Source organism: Panthera pardus, unplaced genomic scaffold (genome assembly GCF_024362965.1).
Source record: "Panthera pardus isolate Hobbes unplaced genomic scaffold, ASM2436296v1 HiC_scaffold_17, whole genome shotgun sequence".
Lineage (NCBI taxonomy): Eukaryota > Metazoa > Chordata > Mammalia > Carnivora > Felidae > Panthera > Panthera pardus.
Window position 1 is genome coordinate 7,361,027 of NW_026526732.1, and position 26,689 is coordinate 7,387,715.

General features: G+C 45.5%; 1 protein-coding gene across 2 annotated transcripts in view; it reads left to right on the forward strand.

Annotated features, from left to right (window-relative positions):
- PRKN (parkin RBR E3 ubiquitin protein ligase) overlaps nucleotides 1-26,689 on the forward strand; it is a 1,337,794-nt gene that overhangs the window by 1,276,381 nt on the left and 34,724 nt on the right. For both annotated transcript variants that reach the window (XM_019412860.2, XM_019412859.2), the window contains exon 10: nucleotides 23,076-23,159. In XM_019412860.2, coding sequence (XP_019268405.2) covers nucleotides 23,076-23,159 — 84 coding nt within the window. The remainder of the gene's footprint in view (nucleotides 1-23,075; nucleotides 23,160-26,689) is intronic.

Consider the following 26,689-nt stretch of genomic DNA (forward strand, 5'->3'; position numbering starts at 1 on the left):
CAGGAGGCACAGCTGGTTTCCAAAAATGAAGGGCAACACTGCCCAATACGCAGTCCTCTCCTAAGGCCTTCTCAGAACCAGGCCTCCTGTGCTATTTAGATGTTTGGAAAAGGTAATGCAGTTTCCACAGGAGTCAGAACAAAGTTGAATCCTCAGATGTTCTAGTCCTGTAGTGTTGTGTGAGTGTGGTGAGTAGTGAGTGTTCTAGCCCATCCGACAAGACGCTGAGTGAGGCAGACACAGACGACAGATCACCATTCTATCTTTGTACAAATCACAGGAATGACATAGCTGTTGCTTAATAAGCATACATTGAATGAATGAATGAATGAATGAACGAACGAATGTGTTCCCAGGCCACGAGCTACGCCACTTGAAGCTCTCGCAGACGGCCCTTACATTTACCTCTCTGGTTATGCTTGTTGCCATGGTGCCCAGACCCTCTTAAACAGGGTCTCTGGGGTCTCATCAACAAAACAGAGGTAATAAATCTGACCTCATGGTGAAAAGAGAGCTTACAAGTGTCCTTGAAAGACAGCAATGGTTTATATTATTGCTTACAGTATTAACTTATCGATCTGCACGGTAAAATCAGCTAAGGGGAGGCAGCATACGTGTGCGCTGCCTTCTTTCATGGGAGGAAATGGTTTCAGACGAAGAGGCCCCACCCGCCGGCCACCAGAATTTATGACCGCCATGAAGCCATCACACGGCCCCTCCTCCAATTCTTACGTGTGGGTGATAGATAAGTTGCTCTGTCTGGCTTTGGTGTAAGGAGTCTCAAATCCTTCTCAGGATGAAACATTCCATCACCTCCTTGATGAACTTTCTGTACTTGGTGCTCCTGGCATCTGGCATCTAGACCCCTCAGGTACCACGTTCATGAGACGAGGTGATGTATCTCAAATGGCACTTCCTCCTGGTCCTCGCAGCTACCAAGTCCTCCTCCCCACCTTCCTGGTACCTCCTCAGCTCCGTCTGCTTCCTCGTAATCAACCGTGTGGCCCTGACGCGAGCCAGGGAGCCAGAGTGCAGGAAATTGCTCCCTGTTCCCATCTCGTTGAGGAGCATCTGGCCGGCTTGGACCCCAGTCTCCTTGGAGCATCAGCCCAGAAGCAGGGCGTTAGGCAGCCACGAGTGCTGTGCGGGCTTGAAGGCTCAAACTGGCAGCCCACAGTTCACCCAGGGGCCCCTGGTCTTAGTGACCACGGCCGAGCACAGCTGATCACAGCTAGGGGGTCGTAGGTGCCTCTGCCAGGCCAGGACAGAGCTGACAAAGAAGTGGGTCTTACAGGCGAAAGCCGAACTTCGAACAGCAGCGACACTGGCCACCATTTCCAGACACATGACCAGAGGGGACCAGCAGGCCACCTACTCCGGAACGAGGGCTACCAGCTGCCACTTGGCCTGTGCCACTTACACAAACATTTGGAGCAGCCATGCCTCCATCAGACCCACACGCTGCCCCCAAGTGAGACACACTCACTAATATTCACACACCCACTCACACTCACTCTCAGATTCCCTGCCCGTGTGCCTGCCCCAGACCTTCGCCACTCCTGGTACTGGATGCCAGACATCTTCTCCGTCCTCCTCTTGGAGGATAGCCAGCACTCAAGGCGCCAAGTTGCTGACTCAGCAGGTGCATGGGAGCTCCGCGCCTACACCCATGATCCTTTTCATCCTGACCCAGGAGCCAAAAAGAACATTGGTGCCCGGCTTAGCACGTGATGTCATGATCCACATAAGACAGAATTTAATCTTCCCATTTCTAATACTCTCTGAAATATTTTTCAGTTCTGCTTCTCAGCTGAAAAGCAAGACAAGGGTAAACTTTATGAGAATGGATCTGCTACTCGGATTTATATAGATACATTGCAGTTCTATTGATCTAAGGGAACTGCAAGAAACTTGGTGATAAAAAAAAAAAAAAGCAAACTGCCTTCAAGAATGTGTGCTTCTTTAAGCAGGTCTGAAGGTGGCGGGGTAATGCGGATCAGATTGTGAAAGAGAACTAGGTTTGCAACACGTGATTTCAAATAGGGTTTTAAATTCTGATTCCATGGATTGCTATCTATTACAAAGTATCAAACCAAGGTTGGGGCTTGCTTTCATTTTTATAGTGACAGCCTTATGTGATTCCATGGAACCTTCTGGCAGTCTAAAAATATCCAGCAAGCACACAACTCTCCTTTGAACTGAAAAGCACTTCTAGGACGAAAGTCACTGTCTATGCTCCTGGAAATGTGCCACACCAAAAACTCTGGGTGCCTCCCCGCTTCGATGTATTTAGTAGTGTGGTATGTGCCATTTGGTAATTTATTCTTGAAGATGCCACTCTGGGAGCCATACAGTCATTATAACCTGGCACATTAGAGAACACATAATGGTCTAATAGTCCGAGAGATTTTCTGTCCAAAATGCTTGTAGTATTGAAGGCTATTCTCAACCACACAACCGCAGTGTTTGAAAAATTGACTTTTCCAATACGGCATCTGCAAGACTTGTTTATGAACCATGATGGGCAAGGCCTCTCCATTTTGGACTTCTTTTGCCATTTCTTAATACCGTATTTCAATAAAGCAAGGAAGGAGGTGTCGTGGTGAATTAGATCTGGATTCTTTCTGAACCTCTGTGGATGATTCGAGTGATGTTTTGTGTGTACAAAAATGCCATTTATGCTGTCATTATGCCAGAAGCATCCATGCAGGTCTCTCTTCCCTCTTCAGATCCTTCCTGTATTCAATATGCATCTGTCCACAGTGTTGCTGACCCTCTGACCGGTGTGGGGGCGGGGCGGGGGGGATGTCTGTGCTCATCAGCCCTCAGCCATGTTGGTCCAGGAACAGTCCAGCCTATGAACTCACCCAAAATACCTTTGTCCCGAGGCACCTGGGTGGCTCATCAGTTAAGCGTCCTACTTCAGCTCAGGTTCAGATCTCACGGCTGGTGGGTTCCAGCCCCATGTCGGGCTCTGTGCTGACAGCTCAGAGCCTGGAGCTGCTTTGGATTCTGTGTCTCCTTCTTTCTCTGCCCCTCCTCCACTCACACTCTCTCTCTCTCTCTCAAAAATGAATAAACATTAAAAAAATTTAAATACTTTTGTCCAATGAAAACCGAAAGATGGTTGAGTATTACGAAAGCAATGCATGCTCATCATAAACATGTCAGAAAATTATAGAAACACTGAAGGGGAATAAAAAGAAAGCAACCACAATCCCGCATAGTCAGAGGTGGGGTTTTTGACTCACTGCTGTAGAAACCTTCTGGATGCCCTTCTCAGGCACACACACACACACACACACACACACATTTTTTAAACAGAAATGGGTCCATACAGATGTGCTGTGTTAGCAGTTTTCTCCCCTTAACACACGTCGCAAATATCTTTGCATTTCTCCACCGTGCTTAACGGTGACCTAACATCCATTCAGGAGGCCCTGGCATGGTTTATTTAAGTATTTATCCTACGAATAGTGACACTCTTCCTGTGGCCTCATTTTTCCTACATTTCTTACTTCTTTCTAGAAAGGATTCCTGGAACAGATTTGAGGGTCAGAGTATGTGCATGTTTTTAAGGCATGCAAACGTTTCCTCCTTTCCAAGAAGCACATCTTTATGGATTTTAACATTTCTGAATTCAGGCTAATGTTTTAAGTCAAAGTCAATGTGGATAATGGCAGTGGATTTTTTTTTCTTTCTTCTGTCAAGCTGTTATGAGATGGAAGGTGCTTTCTACAATTAGCGTCATCGTGGAATTAAGCCACCCAGGGTGTGAAGTCACCTCCCAGAAAACAGTGGTGCCACGAGTGGCCTTCCTGCACTCAGAGGGGCTGGTGACTTCCCCACCCCTGTCCTCTCTCGCCTTTGCCAGACGATAAGCACTGTTATTTCTTGTTCATCAGGCCAGCACATTTCTGTATTTATGCCTCACTCATAATTTGTTACAATTACTGTGTCTTGTGATAATTGTAATAATTTTGGCATGACTTTGAGTTTCCATGCAAAAAATTATGAAATCATATTTATGAAAACATAAAGAAATTTTAATGACAGATATAGCATACTCATTATAGAACCTTTGAAGTTAATATCATTTATGTTAAATTAGTCTTGGGGTGCCTGGGTGGCTCAGTCGGTTAAGCGTCCGACTCTTGATTTCGGCTCAAGTCGCGATCTCACAGTTCGTGGGTTCGAGCCCTGAATGAGGCTTGGTGCTGATAATGCAGAGCCTGCTTGGGATTCTGTCTCCCTCGCTCTCTGCCCCTCCCTGCTCATGCTTCCTCTCTCTCAAAATAAATAAATAAATACTTTAAAATTTCTAATTTTCAATTAATCTTAATCTTCAAGTTAAATCCCAAATTCCTCTAAAGTTCTATTTTATTAAAAAATATCAAACAAACCTAAAGCCTTGCTTGGCCAGTACACATAATGTCTCCAACACAGTGCAGAGTTTTGCACTCACCTGTAAGTGCCCGAACATTCTTCCTTAGTTCCAGCTGCATTCCCACATTCTTTGGAGATGATGTAATTGTGTTGACACCAGGGTTCATTGCCTGAGGAGTGATTACAAATTTGTAAATTCCAAATTGTGGTGATGGCATTGCACAGATTGGCAGAAGCAAGTTGTACTTGCATTTCAACATTGCTGATCCCTGAACCCGGAGGGAGAAGAATCCATCTCATGTGAGCGGAATGGAAATTACTGGGGATAAAGGAGTTTGGAAATTGCTGATTGAAAGGCAATGTATTGCCATTAGCCTAACAGGCATTCCGTTTGAGCTAATACCGACTGAGAAGCCACTTTGTCATGATGTGGAAGGCACTACTCAAACATGGCTCAGGTCACAGATCAGAAGAGCAGACTAAGATGTTCCCATCAAGTCACAGTGATTGAAGCATTAAATCTGACATCTCGCTCCAAGAGAAGAACTTGGAAGCCGCCCACCCTACGGTTTTGATGGATTTGAGAAATCGCAAAAATGTGAAGCTTCCTTTCAGAAAGCACCAAGTTAAACTTTATAACATAAAATAAAATAGAAAATTAGACACTAAATGGGAAGATTTCATTGTAAATGCCAGAATTGTGTCAAATCAAATCACAGATATTTATGAGGAAAAAATTAAATCAAGGGGTCGTAAGGGTCATTCCTGTACACAGACAGTTCATTAGCTTCTTTAGTTAGTGGGTTTATTACCAACATGAACCTTATTTTAATTCTTGAGACTAACTTATCCTCCTTCAGCAAAATACAGTGTAGTTTTCAAAACTCATAGGATCAAAAGTCCACTTTAAAAAATCCACTCTTATAACTGCCATATTGAAAGCAACAGGTGTAGATTTGCAGCTTATCGTGTGCCTGGTCCCCTGTTGTCGCTAAACACTTGACAGCTAAATTACCCCACAGGACGTGAAACTCGGAACATGAGCCTGCCTGGCTGTGAGCCCTCAAGGGCCCTTGGTTCCAGCACACATTCCAGAACCCGGCCGTAGACACTGATCGTGGGGGACCCGCTTTACACTAAAGTCCCGTGGCAAATTCACCTGCCACAAACAAACAGCAATCTGGAAAAAGAGGTACATGATCACAGGGCAACAAATGGCAATTAAAGTCCTTTCCCCCCCAAACCCCACCGTAAATCTTGTCATTGTGTGACCAAGTCCGTTTCACCCTTAGCGGCTGATTCTTGGACTGTAGTAACTACAGATCTGTGAGATGCCTGGGGACGTAAATCAGTATTCTGGGCAAAGAGCCTTCGAGCTGAAGGAGCTGGTAAGAAGCAACTTTATCATTTAGTCAGTCTTGCTGCCTTCGATGAAAATAAAAAATAATAAACCTATGTCAAACCATCCGAATAGAAGAATCAGTTCCTTTAAAAAGAAAAGGAAAAAAAAAAAAAAAAAAAAAGAATCCGAGGAGGAGATTATACTTTTCTGCTGGAAAGCCAGCCTCGTAAATACAACCTTGCACTCTTACAGTTTTCAGGAGGAGTCTGTTGCTGCTGACTGAAAGAGGAGGGTGTCAGGTTTTGCAGAACAATAAAGGAGAAGGTGTGGCCATCCGCGCCTTTCCGTGGCTTGTTTGGAATGAGCATCTCACTGCTTAGACGCAGCGCCTGCTAATGAAGGAATTTTGCTGCGACTCATGTCGTCTGCAGGGAGTAATACACACCGTGGTAGGTTTCTCTACAGGAAAGCCTTTCTGAACACGGAGTCATAGAAATGTATAATTACAGGTCATGGAAACGGGGAAACCTTGGTGTATTTTGTTATCTTAATTCTGGATCTCAACTAATTGGCTGAGGCCGTCGGGGTCGCTGAGACAGGAAACCATATTCAAGCTTAGTTTGTAGGACTGTCCTATTCTCGTCTCACTTAATCCAGTTTGCCCTTCAAGCCTGGAAGTGTCACCCAGGCTGGGGAGTTTGGCCAGACTCCTGGAGGGAGCAAACCACTCCCTAGTCTGTGGCGGTCTATAGTGCACTTGTCTGAGTCGGTCTCTGTTCTCTCTTCACCTGCCCCCTTGCGTCACCCTCTATTACGCATACAGGGCCAAATGCTGGGGTTAGCGGCACTCAAGACGCACGGGTGGGGATTGCTATGTCCCCACCCTCAAGAAACTTGGGTCTGGAGGGTATGACGGATAAGGACACACCCAGCACAGGTGAGGGGAATGAGGTTAGGGTGAGATTCAGACTGGTGAGCATGCCAGGAGAGCAGCAAACCCAGGCTAGAGGTAAGGGAAGTCTGTCCAAAGTAAGTTCCTAGTTGAGAATCAAAGTCCCACTATTACGGGTTAGCTGGGGAAGGGAGGGCCACGGGGGACACTCACGAGGAGAAGCCGTGACTGTGGCTCTGCAGAGACCCAGCCTACCAGAGGCCTGCCGGCCCTTTTCTCTGCACCCTTTCCGTGGGTCCCACACTGCCCTGTGTGGCACAGCCTCCCAGAAAATGCTCTTGGAATGGACGAGTGATTCCATTCAAGCCAACAACCGACCCGGTGAGCAGTCTGCCTTCCCTCCACAGGATCATAGCAAAGGTTCCTTTATGAGCTATTAGCCTCTTGAAAATTTGATTCTACTTACAGACAGAACTAGAATTTCAAATAATAAGGTATTAGATCATTATAATCACCCCTAAAAATACTCACTAAATGTCCATTATGCTCGGCATCATCCAAAGTGTTGGGCAATTTTTTTTAAATACAGAATAATATTTGTCCCAACATGAGTAAGAATGGCAGAAGAAACGGGGTGCCTTTCCACTGTAAAGATGATGGATCTGCTCTGCAGGGGCCCCAAGGCTCTAACATCCTCCACCACCAAATCCACAGGGAGGAGAGGGGCGCCCAAAGGGAACGGTTGACGCTTCTCCAATCATTGTTATTCGGCTTAATGAAGGTCTCTTGTGCTTTGGGACAAAAAGCCACCAGTAAAGAGGCAGCAACGTCGATGACATTTCATTTCTGTCCCCTGCAATCTGCTGTTATCTTAGCAGCCCTGAGACTCGGGAGTCTAGCAGTTGATCTTTCGCTGCACTTAATTAGCTTTTTTCTACTTCCTTAGCAAAGCAATAAAATCAGGAGGAAAAAAAAAAAAAAAAAAAAAAAAAACTTAGAAGGGAGAGAGTCCTGTAAGTCTGGGTTTGATTTTACACTTGAGTCAGACACTGCAAGGTGTGTGTTGCTGAGAGATAACATTTCTCAGGTCCCCGAAGGCCCTTGGCTTGGCTTCTGCTCGAAACCCCCCATAGGCCGGCGTTATCTTATGCTAACACTTGTCCTGAGTTGTCTTTGCCCCACCTTGATGGAAGACAGGGATGCCTGCTCCTCCACTCCGTGGGGACCAGCTCTCTAAGTGTTGTGAGCTCTCACCATTGTCTGATGGTCAGGGCGCAGATACCTATCAGGGGACGATAATGTGGGAAATGTTCCCGCCATGATCATGCGCCCAGGCTGCGAACTTTCTCGAAGAGGTGTTGAGAACATAAACAGAAGTGTTAAGTGGCTTAGCTCCATGGAGACTGGCGTGTGAATGAACATCCAGATCCTTCTTCTCCGTCCCTCCTCGTAAGCTTCGAGCTGGAATAGTCGTAAATAATGATTTAGGCCAGGAGTCCTGGGGCAGAGAACACCCGAGGTCCAGCAGAACCTTAAATAGGGGACGGTTGGCCTCCAAGATCCAAATAGCACACCAGGACTGCACGTAATGACTCACACACGGAAAGGATCGGAGTGCCTGAGATTTGTTTCAGCCTCTGTCATTAGTGTGTGCAAACTTCAAGGGTGAAATTCAAGTCATGATTCTAACTTTCAAAATACATTCTTTTTTTTTTTAATTCAGGTTAATTGACATAGAACATTATATTAGTTTCAGGTGTACAACATGATTTCATGTTTGTATATGGGACCCAATGACCACCAAGTAAGTCTAGTTAACATCCATCACCACATATAGTTACAAAAAAATGTTTTTGCCCCTACTGATGAGGACTTCTAAGATCTACCGTCTCAGGGACTTTCAAATACGCACACCGTATTATTAACTGTTAGGTCACCAGGCCGCATATTATATCCCCCTGACTTATTTATTTTATAACTGGAAGCTTGTACCTACCATGAACTCTTTGGTGCTGTGGGGTCACTGGCCCTTTACTTAACTCACCAGGATCTGTCTAAACTATGACAAATGAAAGTCCTCTTGCTAAAATCATGTGGGACTGAGGCTTCTCCACGCAGGGCTCCAGCTTGATACTTCACACATAAAAGCAAATGTCCTTGGGGGGCCTGGAGGGCTCAGTCGGTTGAGCATCCAACTTCGGCTCAGGTCATGATCTCACGGTTTGTGAGTTCGAGCCCCACGTCGGGCTCTGTGCTGACGGCTGGGAGCCTGGAGCCTGCTGTGGATTCTGTGTCTCCCTCTCTCTCTGCCCCTCCCCCACTCGTGCTCTGTCTTTCTCTCAAAAATAAATAAACATTAAAAAAAATTTAAAAATAAAAAAGCAAATGTCCTTCACACAAATCCTGTGTTTGGCTAACTTATAAGACTCGAACAATCCCGGGTCAAACTAACATAACTAGAATTGCAGGTGTCTGTGACTTTCTATTTATTCAGTTCATCACGTGATATCACTTAAGTGAAGGATGGCATCACAGACTCAGAAACGGTTGTTGGTGCCCAAGTCAGATCGGCAGCCTGTGTGGTGATTGATGGTGGGACGCTATCTGCCCCTGGTATGCAATCTGACAGGGTGAGCAGGCAGGTAAAGCAGGCGCCCGTGACACCAGGAAAGTCAGCGATAACTTGGGTCAGTACTGATCTTCGGGCTTTCTTTAAACAAGTAACTCACAGTGTGTGACAGGGAGATTATCACCAGAGACAGTTACACCTCGTTCTTCTTTAACTGATTTTCTGTTTCTGTAGGTTCTTTCTTACATCATAATGCAAAGCCAGTCTTCCAAGGTCAAGAATAAAGAGCATCCCTCAGTAGAAAAAATATATGAATTTTGGGGCACCTGGGGTGGTTCAGTTGGTTAAGCGGCCGACTTCGGCTCAGATCATGATATCACAGTCTATGAGTTCGAATCTCGCATCAGGTTCTGTGCTGACGGCTCGGAGCCTGGAGCCTACCTCAGATTCTGTGTCTCCCTCTCTCTGCCCCTCCCCTGCTCATGCTCTGTCTCTGTCTCTCTCTCTCTCTCTCTCTCTCTCTCTCTCTCAAAAATAATGTTTTAAAAAAAAATTTTAAAGAAAAAATTATATGAATTTCTTTCCATGAACCCTCTTCATTTTCTTATCTTCTCCTTGTCCCCCACCTCACCTTGCCTTGCTTATGTAGATCATGTTGAAGGTATTCTGCTGTTTTTGTTCTGTTGTTCCTGAACTGACCGTCTACATCATCATCAGTAGCCCTCAGCCTAGAAAGTTCGAAAGCGTCACGGTCCAGCGTGGTAGCGGCCAGCCACGTGTGGCAGCCAAGCACCTGGAAGGCAGCTGGTCCAGACTGAGATGCAAAATGACTATAGAAAACCCACCAGATTCCAAAGACTTGGTGAAAACAAAAAACGGAAAATAACAACACTTTTTATATTGATAACGTGTTGAAAATACTCTTTAGGATATATTGGGTTAAATATTTATTTCACCTGTTTCTTTTGTACCTTTTCATGTGTCTACAAGCACATATAAAATTACTCCTGGGGCACCTGGGTGGCTCAGTCAGTTAAGCGTACATCTCTTGGTTTCAGCTCAGGTCATGATCTCACGGTTCATGAGTTAGAACCCTGTGTCAGGCTCTGTGCTGACAGTGCAGGGCCTGCTTGGAATTCTCCGTCTCCCTCTCTCTCTGCTCCTCCCCCGCCGGCTCTAGCTCTGTCAAAGAAATGAATAAATAAACTTTAAAAATAAAGCTCGATCCCACGACCATGAGATCACAACCGGAGCCAAAATCAAGAGTCAGACGCTTAACCAATTGAGCCACCCGGGTGCCCCCGGACTGTGTCCTTTTGCCAGTGGTTTCAGAATTAAAGAGACGAAAACGCTGCAGAATTCCACTGGGAGATTCAATTCCAGCTGGGGTTTAGTGGTAACGCATTCACAATATCAAACACTGATTTTCTAAATGAGTGTTTTTTTCCCACCACCCACTCCTGACCTCGTACACGGCCGTGCTGTGGCTTCCAGCTCCCCGGGCCCCCAGCCCGGCTCAGTCTGACCACTGGCTGGTTGCACCTGCACCCTTCGTCCCCTCTTCCTGCCCCAGCCACCCGCCCAGAGTCCCGCAGCCGCCCACAGAGCCCCGCTCCCAGCCCTTCCCCTCACTCTCACCCCAGCCCCACCCCATGCCTGGGACCACCTCCCCTACGCTCAGCAACTCCAAGCCAGTGGTGCTGAGCGAGAGGAGCCGTCCTTCCCCTCCACCTCCAGGGCTTGCACTGTTCAAACACTTGGAATTAGCACTATTAGGGGGCCTATCGTTTGGACCGAACTCAGTTGGACCTCGGTTTACCCTCCACTTCCTCCTGGCGACCAGGCATTACTGCCCAGGGTAGTGCGTGCTCATACCCTTCATTCACCCAGAGCCTCGCCCACCACAACGATTATAACACAGGGAATATAAACTCAAGGAGGTCAAGAAGAATAACTGACATGTTCACCACTCGCACTACCTAGCACAGCTCCAGAACATTCTCCATAAGCACCTGTCGAGTGGACGGGGTCTGGGCAGAGGAAGGGAGGAAAAGGGGGTGGGGGTGGGGGGTGAACGGTGACTCATACAAGACTGGGAATTATATCTTCTACACCTCTCTATACCCACGGGCTGCCGGACACACAGTGAGCGTGCTCAGTAAATTTTTGTTGTGCGTACTGGCTAGACCAGTGCTTCTGACCTTCTGTGTGTGCACGAGCCAGGGTTTGTGCTGAAGTGCAGATTCTTTTCTTTTTTAATTTTTTTTAAGTTTATTTATTTATTTTGAGAGAGAGGGAGAGAAAGCGACATGTGAGCGGGAGAAGGGGCAGAAAGAGAGAGAGAGAGAGAGAGAGAGAGAGAGAGAGAGAGAGAGAGAATTCCAAGGAGGCTCCACATGCTATCAGCAGTGCAAAGCCCGACACAGGGCTCGAACCCACGCACCATGAGATCATGACGTAAACCGAAATCCAGGGTCAGACGCTTAACCGGCCGAGCCACCCAGGAGCCCTGAAATGCAGATTCTGATTCAGCACGTTAGCCCCAGGTGATGCTGATGCTGCTGGTCAGGGAACCGGAGGGTAGCGCTGTTACGTCAGTGGGGTCCTCAGTGTGGCTGGACCTCTCTCAACTCTGTCATCTCCTGACGACAATGACTAATCCAGGTCTGCTCGACCCCCCTCTTCCCCTTGACTCCAGAGGATCACCAGCTGGCATTGCACAGGCGGGGTCTCCTTCAGACAGTCTTCTTCCCAGCGTGGTGCTGTCCCTGGATTCCACCTTCCCAGGAGCCTGGAGACCCAGCCCTCCTCCTTTCCGCCACCGTCCTCTGACAGCGTCTGGGTCTCCCCGGCCCTGACCAGCTCCAGGGCGTTCCTGCCACTGCTATGCCCTCTCTTTCTAGCATCTCATAGCCTCTTTTTGTTTTCTTTTTCTGCTTTCGCACCAGTTCGGATCCCTCCGTGGTGAAGCCCTCTGCACTCCCTCAGCCCTGTGGACTTAGCTTCCGAATTTGGCTAGTAATCGCGTCATTGCACCAAAAGTGTGGGCTCCAAGGTCACGAAAGAACTCCCCCTCGTTGAAGGTCTTGGTCTCCTTCCTCCACATTCTCAGGGCTCGGTTTCCCAACACTGCGCCGCCCTTGTGTTTCTCCGAAGTGTAGACTTTTCTAGCTCCTCCTGCTTGTTAATTCTGCACACGTCGGTCCATTCCCGGCCATGTGACAACTGCTCCGTCAGGCCCTGGAGGATGAATAGGGCTAAGCTATTTATGCCCGCACGGGGCCTCCAGCCTAGTGAGGAGAATGTGCGCAGAAGCGGTAACAATGCTGCACCGCCATGGGTTCTGCGTGAGCAAGACGTGACCCGTGCTTTGGGGGCGCAGGAGAGACCTCCCCGCATCGGGCAGGTGCAGGCTCAGCGTCCGGGGGGATGAGGGGCCCGTGCCGAGCATGTGAGTGAAGATCACGGGCAAAGAGGGAAGGCCTCTCCTGAGACGTGTGGCCACGTGGGCGGCGGGTCTGCTCCGGGAACTGAGTGGGGGCTCCAACCTCCTTCATCCCTCACTCTTGGCTGCACCGTTGGCCCTGAGTTTCTGCCCTGCTGCCCCAGTGCTCTGTTTCTCCAACAGTGAGGACGGAGGCCGGGAGCGGGGTGTTGGGGAGAGACTTTGAGAAGCTGTCTGCAGACAGGTGGGAGATGTTGTCGGGAAGCGCTGCCTGAGGACAGAAAGGAGCTCAAAGAGCAGGAAAGCAAAGGCCAGTCCCACCGATCCCGACGTACCCAGAGTCTCCGAGTCCCTACAGACCTGCTTCCTGCAAATAATTGAGCACAGGACCGTAGATCGTAGGCTCTTCTTCTCCAGCTCTTTCATTTTCCGTAGGCATTGCCTCCCCAGCTCGGCTACAAGCTACTGGAGCTGGGTACCTGGCGTGTGCAGAACAGACATTGATCGCCTCCCAGGTCCCGGACGCTGGATCTTGGGGAAACAGATAAATAAGACACAAATCCTCTCAGTGTAGAAGAGGCGGTAAGCGAGACTAGTTCCGCACAGAGCGGCAAACCTTTAATAGAGGAATGTGTAAGGAAAGGATGGTTCTTAATAGAAAAGCACCCCGACTTTTTGGCTGAGGCTGGGGGGAGAGGGGCAGGAGCAGGTAAGCTCACGAGGCACCTATGAAGCTGCTCGGTGCACAGTGAAGCCTCCTGTTGATAGATCGGTGGGCGAATCATTGATTCGCTGGCTCCTTCCCAAAGGGGAATCATTGGCTGGCTCCTTCCCAAAACTGACCCTGACCCAAGCTGCCTGGGGTCAGGCCCAGGTGTTCAAGGAAAGCATTCGGTCCCCCTGCTATGCTAAGAGAACAGAAGGATGCCCAGAGGCACATGGGACAAATTGGGCTCAAATTGCCATATGGCTCGGAGTTCACATTTTGACTGGCATAGTGTAATCGTTTTTACAAAGTCTAGTGCCTTGCTACAGATTGTAAATGATAAGGTCACAAGGATTAGAGACCAGTTAAAAATGTTAGAAGGCATATGCTGTGCATTTTACTAATGAATGGCCATATTCAAACATGTTCACTAATTAATGGCAATATTTGAATGGGTCCACTAATGAATGGCAATATTTGAAAGTGGTGTTGAATTTGATACTCTGTGACCAGTGCTCCATTTCTGGAAGGAGCCAAATGCTCCATAAGGTCTGGGAAATGCTGATTTTAAAGCAAAATTGAGCCGGCCTTGCAAGATGCTAAAGGGAATTTTCAGTCTGATACAGAAATGTGCCTCCAAGGAGTTTGTCCAGATGACCGTGGATGGTGTGAACATTATAAATACAAGAGTCCCAGCTCATGGCCAAATCCTGCTTTACCCTTTGGAAACATGGTAAGCCATGATGTGAAGGCCAGAGCTGGGAGATTCCGTGGATGGGGGTGAGGGCCATCATCACAGGAATCGTTCTGTGGTTGATTACAGAATGATGGTTACAGCAGGGGGAGGAAGTGGAGGGATTTGGGAGAGCATCACTGCCATAAATCACGTTGTCCTGGCCCCCTAGGGTCCCTGCCCACTGCTGCTGTAAGCCATGCCCGGTGAGCAGCACTGAGGGCCAATTCTGCTCAAAGTGAAGGCCCGGAACACAGCCCTGGCTACTAAGCCTGTTGCTTCCTTGTCTCCCGTTTCCTTCTCTCTGACCTGGACCTCCAGGATGTTGCCCGTCAGAGTGTAAAGTCACCAAGCTCACATCCACTTAAAGTCCTTTCCCAGCAAAGGACCAGATTCGGGCCAGAGCGAACAAGGAAACGACAGGCTGGGTGCATCTAGTCTCAGAGCTGGGGCACCAGGAGCAGGGAAATGACAGGTGGGGACGGACCACAGGCCACTTCTGACTCTGGTTCAGCCAAATGGACAAGACTCAGAAGTGACTCGGGGTTAGTTATTTGGCCAGGAGCCTGTCTCTGTGGTGATACAACATGGATAAAGAGGGTCTTAGCAAAAATGCTGCGTTTATTTGAGATCCTTCTCATGCCATTGTTTGACCACGGTCGGTCGTCAGTGGTTAACACAGTGAGCAGGGGAGGCGGGGAGCAGGCTGTCACACACCTCGCTGCTGGGCATCGACCCCCGGCCTCATCTTCCACAGAGGGCAGGTGTGCAAATGCCATCAAAATTTAAACTCCGCATGCCCTTTGACCCATCCACTTCACTTCTAGAAATGTAGCCTACAGATTTCCTTGCACATGTGCAAACTGACCTGCGGAGAAGGACATTCCCTGCAGCTTTGTTTATAATGGCAAAATATTGGAAAAGACCTAAACCGTCGTCGTCAGGGGCCTGGTTAGATGCAGGAAGGTACATCTATCAACTAGAACACTGTGCAGCTGCTTAGGAAGAACGGAGCTGTTCAACATGCACTGATGGAAGGCAGGCTGTGAATGTCATAAACAAAAGCAAGGAGCAAAGCACAAGACATAAGGCGATATTTTATATGCCATTTTGCCTTCAAATATAATGTGTAAAAAATTTCCTGAAAGGTAAAAACAGGTGACAGCGATTATCTCCCAGGAGCATTGTAGCCTCAAGGAGGAAGAGAGACTTACTCTTCACCATATACATGTTGCACCGTTGGAGTGGGTGCTGTGTGCACGTATGATCCGCTCAAAAACCATATAAACTACTTTTTAAAACCCATGACTCTGTGAGTTCTATCTCAATAAAGCTGTTAAAGAAAGGGTAAAATAAAAGGCCAACAAACATTTTTAGGTTTTGAAAAACTATAAACATTTTGAAGTAGGAAATCAGTTTAAATATCTTGGTCTATAATTATATATCGGACAGGTCAATTTCCAGCAGCCATCATCAAGGGCACCCCCCCACCACTGTCTGGAGAACTGATGAAGTGCCCCTTTTGACTTGAGGTTTGGAGGTCAGCCTTATTAGGGTCAACTAGGGGACATGGTCCCTTCATCTTGCAAGCTCATCGTCTCTAGTAGGTCCCTGGTTCTGAGACAGATGGTAAAAAAAGTTTTCCACTAGATTGTACTCACAGTGGATGTATGAATTAGGGCACTGCACGTCAGAAAGATTGAATGGGTACCACAGTACTGGATGAGATCCTGTGATGTAAGAACAGGGAATTTTCAGAGTTCGGTTAAGAGCTCCCCATGAATGAAAATTAAACCAAGGAAAGTAAGGGCCTTTTGTAGTAGGAAACCTAAAACAAAACTAATGTGGGGGATGAGCACGGTCAATGTCACCGTATTTTGCGGGAATCTAGATGGCACTATTTAACCCTCCTTCGTGATTCCTATAGGATCTGAAAAAGACAAAGGCATTCAGCCACTGAGCTATATTCAGCTTCCTCATAATTATTTCTTTTTAGCCATTTGGAGGTTATGTGCAAAAGATTGTCTCAGTCTGTTTACATTTGGAGCATGGCATAGTGTAAGATTGCTTCCCACCATGAGATTCTGTGATTTTAAGATGTGTACCTGAAAGGAAACAACCTGACTTTCTTCTTTTCAAAATTGTGTTTTAGTGCATTATAATCTAACACCACTTCCGGTCTTGTCAGAACAATTTTGCATGGATCAGCGGCTGGTCACCCGTGGGGCGCCTTACTCTTTTGATACACTATTTTTAACACACCGAGGTTGGATCATATATATCACTGCTGCCATCTTCTGGAAAGTCGTACACCTAAGGGAAAAATATTTCATCTGATCCCACAGAAGCACAGACAGATGTGTGCCTCATGCTTTTGATGTTTCCCTTGACTATAGTAGGGGGTCCTAAGATAGTATTTGATTCTTTCCCGTTCTTTTAATACAAAACTTCAGAGCTATGGAAAAGAAAATAAATGGCGGATAACAAAATGCTTTTATAATCGATGCTGTCATGACAGAAAATACGCAGGAAGAAATTTGATCAGATAGACATCATTCGACTTGAAGGATCAAACCCTTATTTGAGGGTCATTGCTTATAGGTACCAACTCACTCTCAACTTTATTGATCAGCAGACACTGAATGTTCTGATTGCATTGGAGACCGTTCACTTGATTCCTTTTCGTGTTTCCAAAGAGGAAATATACATATGTCTCCTTTGGAACGTCTCCATTATGGGCATGTGGGAAATCAAACTCCGACATCAATCAAATGACTCCTCTACTGGCATGATATTGAATGATAAACATGACAGGCAATTCACAGAGCTCTGGATGGTCTGAGCACTGGATGGTCTGAGGGGATTGACCATGGAGTTACCTCTTCACATACACGAGCAGAGTGAGGCATCCCTTTCCATAGAGCAGTTAGGGGAGCGGACACGCCTGGCGTTTCCTAGGAGGTCCTCAAGTTCACAAGGACTTTCACATTTATTACCAGAATAGTGGGAACTGCTTTCATTACCAAGGTGCTTCACTGTCAGTTTACTTTTCTATCGAACTTTATTGCGTATAAAGCATAATAACTCTATAAGGAAATCATTGATTCCTCTATGCCAGAAACTGTGTTAAATACTCATCACCTTATTATTTCTTCCTTACAAAATAATAAAGGAAAGAAATGTTTAGGGTCACACAGGACAATAAATGGTAGAGAAGGGCCTCTGTCCCTAGGTCTTTCTGACTTCAGAGGCTCTACTTTTAAACATAAGTACGTCTGACTTTTAAAAATATATGCCTACTATGTGACTTCATGTGTTACAATGTGCTATTCTTTTATGTGTGGTCCGGGTCCAAGATTTTATTTGTCCTAAAAGCAAATACTCAACACATATTAATTGCAAGGCCAATAAAATATGAATTGAATGATAACAGTAGTTTAGCTATTACTTCTTACAAAAAGTTTGTCTTATTGAATTTTTCATTTACTAAATAGCTGCTTTAAAGTTGTATGCCTCATTTTAGGCACCGAGGATGAGCTTGTTTCTACAGTTAAGTGGAAAGTTGGGCACAAAACTCCCGGGCAGCTCAGCTAATCTGAAGATAAAAATGAATTGGATTAGCATATTCATTGTCACATAAAGGGACACAGTCACAGTCATGCTGTTGGGAGTGATGACCTTGTTCCTGATGTTGAATTCTAAGAGCTAGTGTCCTGTGTGTACTTGGGATTAAAAAACACACACGGAAAGAGATTTGAACTACAATTTTGCAAATAACATAGAAAATTCAAGTAGCGATTTAATGTCATGTTAGATAATGTCATATGGAAACATGATATCCATTTGCAAAAGAATTAACTGACCTAGTAAAATTTTTTCTGTAGCAGCTGAGCTATATCAGCCAGGATTCCCAAAGAGAGGCAGAACCAGTAGGAGGTAGATGTAGTTATATGTGATACAGATAGATAAGGGTCTATAAATATACTCAGCTGTCCCCAGAGATCTACAGGTGTATAGATCGATATATCTGTATAGCAGCATATCCACATCCACATACACAGGGAGAGAACTGACCTAAGTGACTGTGGGGCTGAGCTGGCAGGTCCTAACTCCACAGGCAGGCCTCCAGGAAGGGCAGGCTGGCCCGCAGCCTGGCTGTTGTTCCCAGACAGACTCTCTTCTTCTTGGGGAAACCTCAGTTCTGCTATGAAAACCTTTCAACAGATTGAATCAGCCACACCTAGATTATCTAGGATCCTCTGTTTCCTAAAACAAATTGAGTATGGATGTTATAGGCTTACAAAATACCTCCACAGAAGCACCCAGATTAGTGTTTGATCGAAGAATTGGGGACTGTAGTCTAGCCAAGTTGACATCGAAAGCTAACATCATAGGAGCTAGGATGATTCAGTCCATATAGATTGCTTTCTAATTAAATCTAATAAGGGATAGAGTTGAGGGAAGCAAAATTGTAAGTATGTATTACTTCTATAATTTTTAAAGGCTTTCAATTTTTTTTAACTACAGAAATTGATGGCACTTATCAGATATCTCAAGAGAGAACAACGCAGGAAAAGTAGACTACATAAATGTGTGGCAGTCCCTTCTATTCAATTAGTATTCACTTAGAAGGTATCTTCAGCAAATGTGAGGCCACAGTTAGTTAAGAGCAAATCCCTAGGTAAATTGCAGCTCCCTGCATATCGGTTAGAACAAGATTCATGTGTCCCAGGCGAGGGATATACAAAGTCAGCAGACTGAATGTGAAAGTGTTGGAGCCAGATCTGTCTTCTCAAGCTCTTTCTCTAGAAATTTCTGTGCCACTGGCAGTGTTTGAAGACTGTCCCAAAACATTATCTTGGGAGCATCTGCCCATGCCGGAGGTCCCCGACCTTCCTCTGTTTGTCATGCCCTTAGAGACTCAGTAGGTTTTCATGGTGTTCCTAGGCCAAAAGAAATGTGGTTTTGTGTATCAAATACTTAGGTCTAAGCAGTTTTGTGTATTAAATACTTAGATGCAAGTAACACAATAAGAATGAATGCCTTAGCAACTTCATAGCCATTTGAAAAGATAGTTCGCAGAAATTGAAAGAAAAACGATTTTTATTTCATTCTTAAATAACTGCATCTCCTGTAGCAAACAGATGTTCGTTCACATGCTACTTGTTTTTCTATCACAATAACCAAAAACCCATCTTTGCAAAGATATGTCATCAAACGAAGGAGAGCACAAGCCACGATAACATCATGAACTACCTTGCGTTAGCAGTTCACGTAGCATCCAACAGATAGTATCACTGTAATTTCCTCAAAGATGTAAAATTTCCCACTGCGCCCCTGAGAGCCTATTATGCCCCAGAGTACCTTGGTGCACACTTTGGGAACTGAGGGGTCTAAACATTTGTACAAGCTCCCGGTTGAAGTCTGAATAACACGATTAAAAACGTGAACATTTTGGGGCGCCTGGGTGGCTCAGTCGGTTGAGCGTCCGACTTCAGCTCAGGTCACTATCTCACAGTCCGTGAATTCGAGCCCCGCGTCAGGCTCTGGGCCATCAGCCCAGAGCCTGCTTCCAATTCTGTGTCTCCCTCTCTCTCTGCCCCTCCCCCGTTCATGCTCTGTCTCTCTCTGTCTCAAAAATAAATAAATGTTAAAAAAAAAATTAAAAAAAAAAAAACTTGAACATTTTCAAGATCAAACCAGACTTTCTAGATATTTCCCCATTTTGTATGAGACAGATTCAAGTTATTTACCTAGGAGGCCCCACTGCATGGTATCTCTAAATTTAAGTCATACTTTCTGCATAGAAGCAAATCAACAAGTACATTAGTGTTAAATTATCCCCAGCGTATTCTTGCAGCTTCTGCTTGCCTTTTGCCAGGCTGAAATGGCGAGGCCTTCATTTCTGCGTGCTCTTCCCTTTCTGTTATTTTTTTAGTCCATTCTTTGTAGTACCAGTGTGAAAGGGAATTTAATGTCTTTGTGTCAGGAAAGGCCTATTTATTCTGACAAACTGATCAACCTCCAGGGTGTTCCTCTACCATGAAACTGATTTTATATCTCATCCACTAGCTAATAAGATGTGAAGCGTTTTCCCTGTCACGCCGAGAGATCAGACTTGCTTCCATAGAAAACGGTGGGATGAAATCACACAGCAAAGCTCTTCTCGGTGACTGAAGCACGCAGTCTACGTTTTTTCAACATGAGCACGTAAGAGCAGAGCCATGGCTCTGAGGCAAACCCACAGATGAGCGGAGACATTAATAAAAAAAAAAAATGGTTTTAATCTGAAATGGAAGCCCTGAGATGCACTTCATTCGACGTTCCCTGGATCAGCTTTCGGTTCAGGGAAAATGAAAATGCCAGGAATTAAAACCTGATGGTATTGGCGAATTGCCTAAAGACATCCTGACATACAGCCCTCTCCCGCCAATCTGAATCTTTAAATAAAGTTTACATCCTACAAACTTGAGGTCAGGCTCTTTGCTGTGAGAAGAAGTAAGACTACAGTATCCTGAAATTGATGGATAGAAGGTAGATTGTATCGTATCTAAAGAGACCTTTTCCTTATAAAATACTTGCCTTTCTGGTTTGGTATGTGCTGAGATTAAGACGATTTTCAGACGAGGGGTTAAAACAAGAAATTGGATGTGGGGAAGGAGGGAAATCTGTTTCTGTGGTGAAGACAGCATGAAGGAAAATTGCCTTGGACGGGCTATTTTTGAGGCAAGGAGGGATGACGATGTACTCGGGCATAAAGCTGGACTTTCTGTATCCTGTTTGTGATTTTGTTTATCAGTTCACATCAGTCTTATCTGAAGCAAAATTGTGCCAACTTCCTGGCTCATGCTATAGAAGAGTCATTTGAGAACTTTAAGCATCCAGGACTTTCTTGAGTCCTCCAGATTCTCAGTGCCATTACTATATCAGTTATCGATTTTCCTATATTCTCTTTCCCCCCACAAGGCTGTAATTTGGGCAGTGTCCTGTAAAGCCAGCGTGTCTCTGTTCCACACGGGGTCACCTGGGCCAACTCATCCAGGGGCTGGAAGATCCCCTGGAAACATGGCTCAGACGTACGGCTGGCAAGTTGGTGCTGGCCGTCTGCACTCAGCCAATTCTCTTGGCCAAGGGCTTTGGTTCCTCTGTACATGAGCCTCTCATGAGCCACTCACATGAGAGGAAGCTTCCAGTTTCTTAAGGCCTGGGCCCAGAAAGCGGCACACCATCACTTCCACCATGTGCTATTGGTCAAGTAGTGAGCACATCCGTATCTAAGCAGAAGAGACATCAAACCCACCTCTCCATGGGAGGAATACCCGCTCATCCGGGGCCCATGCTACAAAATCACCACCACTGCCCACACACCATACTCATTAATCACACTGGTTCTCTTGTGAGACCTGTTTCTCTCCAGCGAGGTAGAGAATGTTGGCTGAAGGGAACCTGTTTTCTAGTAAAGCAACTCCTTCTTCAGCTGTGAAATGGGGTCAGGGAAAAGCAGTCCCTGGCCGTTATCTGTGTAACAGTTAGAACATCTTGTGTACCAGTTAGCACGTATTATCTCACCTACCTCTTCCAGTGATCAGAGGAGATAGTTACCGGTGTTATCCTGGGTTTTCAAAGGATAACTGAGGCCCAGGTGACAAGGTGGCTTCCCAAGGTATCTTCATGGACAGGCGATGGGATGATGACTTCAATCCCGTGTGTCTGACTGCAGAGCCCACACCCTTAACTACAACCTCTGGAGCATGGCGGGTGACGGTGAAGTAGTTCTAGAAGGGTCTACTGATGCCAGATGCTAGCAGGACAGCCTCCTTTTCCAGCATTCACTTGCATAGCTTCCTTCCCTGCAGATGAACGGTAGAGGGCAGTTGGTTGGTCCCCAGATCTCGTCCATTCCCTGGAGCACTATCACCAGGTGAGGAGATCCTCTCCAGACTAAGCATTGGCTTCCTACAGCCACCATAACAAAGCACCCTGGTCTGGGGGCCTCAAACAACAAAAACTCTTGAAGAAAACTGTGAGAAACAGTCCTGCAGGTTAGAAGCCCCAGAACAAGCCCCTTGGTTTCTACTGAGGTCTCTCTCCTTGACTTGCAGATGGCCACATTCTCACTGTGTCCTTGTGTCTCTCAGCCCCTGTGTGTGTCTGTGTCCTAATCTCCTCTCATAAAGACCAGTCACGTAAGATGAGGGCCACTCTGATGACTTCATTTTACCTTACTTACCACTTCAAAGACCCTATTTCCAAATGCAATCACACCCCGAGGTCCTGGGTGTCAAGACTTCACCATATGAATTTTCAGGGGACATCATCTATTTCTTCTTTCCATTATAGGCTGTCATTGCAAAACCAAGTCCATTAATATGAACATAGAAATCCACTATGTATGTAAACAGATACCAGATGTGAAATTCTTTCTTTTTAAGTTTATTTATGTATTTTGAGAGAGAGAGAGAGAGAGAGAGAGAGAGAGAGAGAGAGAGAGAGGAGAGAGAGAGAGTGGGAACAAGCAGGGGAGGGGCAGAGAGAGAGGATCCCAAGCAGGCTCCGCGCTGTCAGCTCAGAGTCCGACGTGGGGCTGGAACTCACAAACCATGAGATCATGACCTGAGCCAAAACCAAGAGTCAGACACTCAACCAACTGAGCCATCCAGGCACCCCTAGATGTGAAATTCTTGAATAACTAACACCAAAAACACTTTACTACAGATATTTATCTGCATTGTTATCTTTTCTGCCAGACTGGAAACATCTCGAAGAAAGGAAACATGACTCATGCATCCTTGAAACCCTGCTATAGTGCTTGGAACATTGTTTAGTAAAGAATTAACAATACCATCAAAATATAACTTTGTTTCCTCTTTGCAAAAAGTGATCTGGCTCAGAAGCCATCACACACGTCAGAGGAATGAATCCAATGAGCTTGGAAAAGGGAAAACATGTTATGTCCAAATGCAGCCCACAAGCCCGTCCCTAACACATGTGTTCTTCTGCAGTTCGTCTTTTGCCGGGACTGTAAGGAAGCGTACCATGAAGGTGAATGCAGCACCCTGTTTGAAGCCTCAGGAGCAGTTTCTCAGGTACAGTGACCTCTTCCTGCCATAAAACAGGGCTCAGGACATGGAGGAGAAAAAAGATCTGCTTCCTGAAGCCCAGGGAGGGTTTCAGTCTTTAAAAAAAAATAGTTTCAAACAGAGAGGTTGGCAAACCACAAGAGACTCTTAAATACAGAGAACAAACTGAGGGTTGATTGGGGGGGAGGGGGAGAGAGGGAAATGGGTGATGGGCATTGAGGAGGGCACTTGCTGGGATGAGCACTGGGAGCGATGAATCATGGGAATCTACCCCTGAAACCAAGAGCACACTGTATACACTGTATGTTAGCTAACTTGACAATAAATTACATTTTAAAAAAATTATAAGATAAGATAAGATAGGATAGGATATAAACCCCAAACCAGACTAAGTAGCCAACAACCATGGGATGTGGCTCTGGCTACTCCACCCTCAAAGTCCTTCCAGAACCATCCACCTCCTCAGGGTAGGGCTGTAGATGGCCATTGGGATATGTCCATACTTTCATAATAGTTTTTCCCTAGGGGTATATGGAATAGGGAAAAGGAAAATAGTGTGATGAGAGGAAACTTTAGAGGAACAAACAATTTAACAATTTCCAAATCAGATCAAGCAATATTAACCCTACATTTATATATTTTTTTCAAAAATGTCTTGTTTAAAATCTTTGGTGAAACTATGATATGCATAGAAGTATTATATGATGCAAGAATATTACTGTTTTTTAGCAATATCATGAACTATGCTAAATTGTATTTCAGTCTTGATTAGGTAAAGAATGTGTTTACTGAGCCTTACTCTCCAATCTGCTATATCAGGCTTAGGGAAATGCAAATGCATTTTTTCTTTTATTTATTAATTATGATCAACCAAACCTTAGAGGAAAGGAATAAAATTTCAGCACAGTTGATGAATTTACTCATTATTTTTCTACTGATATAGATGTTAACAAGGTTTTAAACATTAAACGTATCCGGATAAATCTTTTAGTTACTTTATTGACAGGAACCTCAGAAACAGACATAGAAATTTCAGAACATTTCAATTCTACAGTAGAAAAATTTAAATATCTGAATGTTCTGGGGTACCTGGGTGGCTCAGTGGGTTGAGCGTCTGACTTCAGCTCAGGTCATGATCTCACAGTTCATGAGTTCGAGCCCTGCATCGCATCATGCACTCTGCTGTTACCACGTGACCCTGCTTCAGATCTTCTCTCCCTCTCTTTCTCTGCCCCTCCCCCACTTGCACTCTCTCTCGAAAACAATAAACATCAAAAAAAATCATCAAAATATCTGAATATTCTAAAATCAGAGCATAAAGAAGTATATCTTTGTAAGGCATTATGTGGATTTATTTAGTAATATTAGCACAACCAAATAAACATAATTAGTGAACTCAGGTCTTCTTATCAGCTTCTAAAATGTTGGCTATGAGCCTATGGGGAGATTTAGATCTGAACTGCCATTTCTGCAACAGAGGCAGCAAATGCTCTTTCTGTTGATTTTATTTTAGCTCAGGGGCATTCAAATACCAGCTCACTGCATACTGATGTCAGGAATAATATTGATCCTGAGACTCCCCTGCCTCAGGACCATGGTAGCCCAGAAGAGCTAGCCTAGACTGAGGCTCTAAGAAATGGGTTTGGTCTAGCAACTTATATCCCTGGGCTCCTATGACCGCAAACATGTGCAAAGCCTTCTAAGAAGTGATACCTTAATGTCCACTTACTGGAAAACAGTAGAAGTAGGGTGAAGAAGAGAACACATTAACCTATAGTTGTCCAAGTGCCAGACGCACTAGATAATTCCCTTCATTATTCATTCAAGAAGAACTAACCAACCTTGGTGTTAAAGATTGAGGTAGCCCTCCTCCCCCCCCCCAAATTTTTAAACTATTAAAGCATTAATGTTCAACTCAGGAAAGTGGGAGAAAGAAAGTTAGAGCTGGGCTGAAGCATAGATGACCAGTACCTAGGGGCCTGTGTCTGCAAAGACCACCCATTAGCAAACATTAAGCCCAGCATTTGTATGCACCAGACATCCTGCTGGAAAACTGCAGATAAGTATTTCTTTTCAGTATATTGTGCAGATAAGCACATGAGGGAGTCATAGGGGAGACTTACAGAAAAATATATAATAATAGTAATGTGCTACAACAAAGTTCAGGAAATCTTTAGCTTTGCATAACACTTCCCCAGAAAAGTCATAGAAGGTGGGTAAGAGTGTCAAAAGGACAGTGGGAGAAGGATGATAAAGAACATTCCAGCAAAAACACTGCATGGACAAAGATACGGAGGCAAAAATTTTATCTGGTGCACAGATATTTCATAGATGTTTGCTGAATGACTGTGGCTTCTAAAAAGAAAAATACATTCTTTCATTTATTCAACGAATATGTATTAAACACCTATAATCCGTTAGACTTCATGCTAGGCTCTGGAGATAAAGTACCTGCTGTCACAGAGGTGAGATTGTTGGCTGCACCAACAGTCATTATAACAGGAATTCAGAAGAAGAATCATTAATTTAGGACAGAGATGTGCAGGAAAGAATCCAAGAAGAGGTGGCCCTGAAATAAGACGTCCCTGAAATGAGGCTCCTCCCTGCCTTGTTCGCACTCCTAGGCAAACCTCATATTCCCCTTATTTGAAAACAAAGCAAACTGACCAACCAAACTGGAAGAGCCTGTCCGTCCACTGTTGTCTGAGAACAGAAGGCAACTTCTTGGGGTTTTGCTGCCCTTTTTCCATACGTCCGATTTATTCAGGTCCTACAGGAAAGAGAATTCAGCTCAGATGGGCACATGAAGAGACTTTAACTGAAAGGTCATGGATGGCCTACAGAGGTGGGGAAAGGTCACAAGAGCCCCCAAACAATGTGGAGGGCCTCAAAGTGCAGCATCAGTGAGGAGCCATGAGCCCCTAACTCTGAAGGGACAAGAGGAGGGAATGGTGTCACACAGGAAATAATCCTGTGAGCTGGAGCCACGGAGGCGGGGCCTCTTGGCAGGAGGTGTAATCACAGAGGGTCCAGCATTGACAGAGGTGGGCCCCCAGCAGGAAGGGAATGAAGGGACATCTCCATTTCTCTCTCCCGTCCTCTGATCTCTTGCTAATGTCTCCCATTGGCCACACCCAACCGAAAGTCAGCCTCGAGGGGTCCGAGGGACACAGCCTGTCCGAATGAGCCAGGCTTCCAGGTGCAGAAGAGGGGAGGGGAAAGAATGCAGAATGACCCGTGTATTCCTATGATCTGATTTACCACGTCTCCAAAACCTCTCGATTTCAATCGTAGCTCCTCCTGGGCCTGGAAAGAAATGAACCAAATGAACTATTTCATCAAACTAAAAGACCCAATTCCATTCACTAAGAGAAAAGAGGACTTCTATTCTAATAGGGCCAGCTTGTTTTCTGTTCCTGTATTTCGCTCAAATGGGAGTGATCTCCAGGTGGATCACCTCTGCAATTCCACAGACACGAAATCTTTTTTTTTTTTTTTTAATTTTTTTTTTTCAACGTTTTTTATTCATTTTTGGG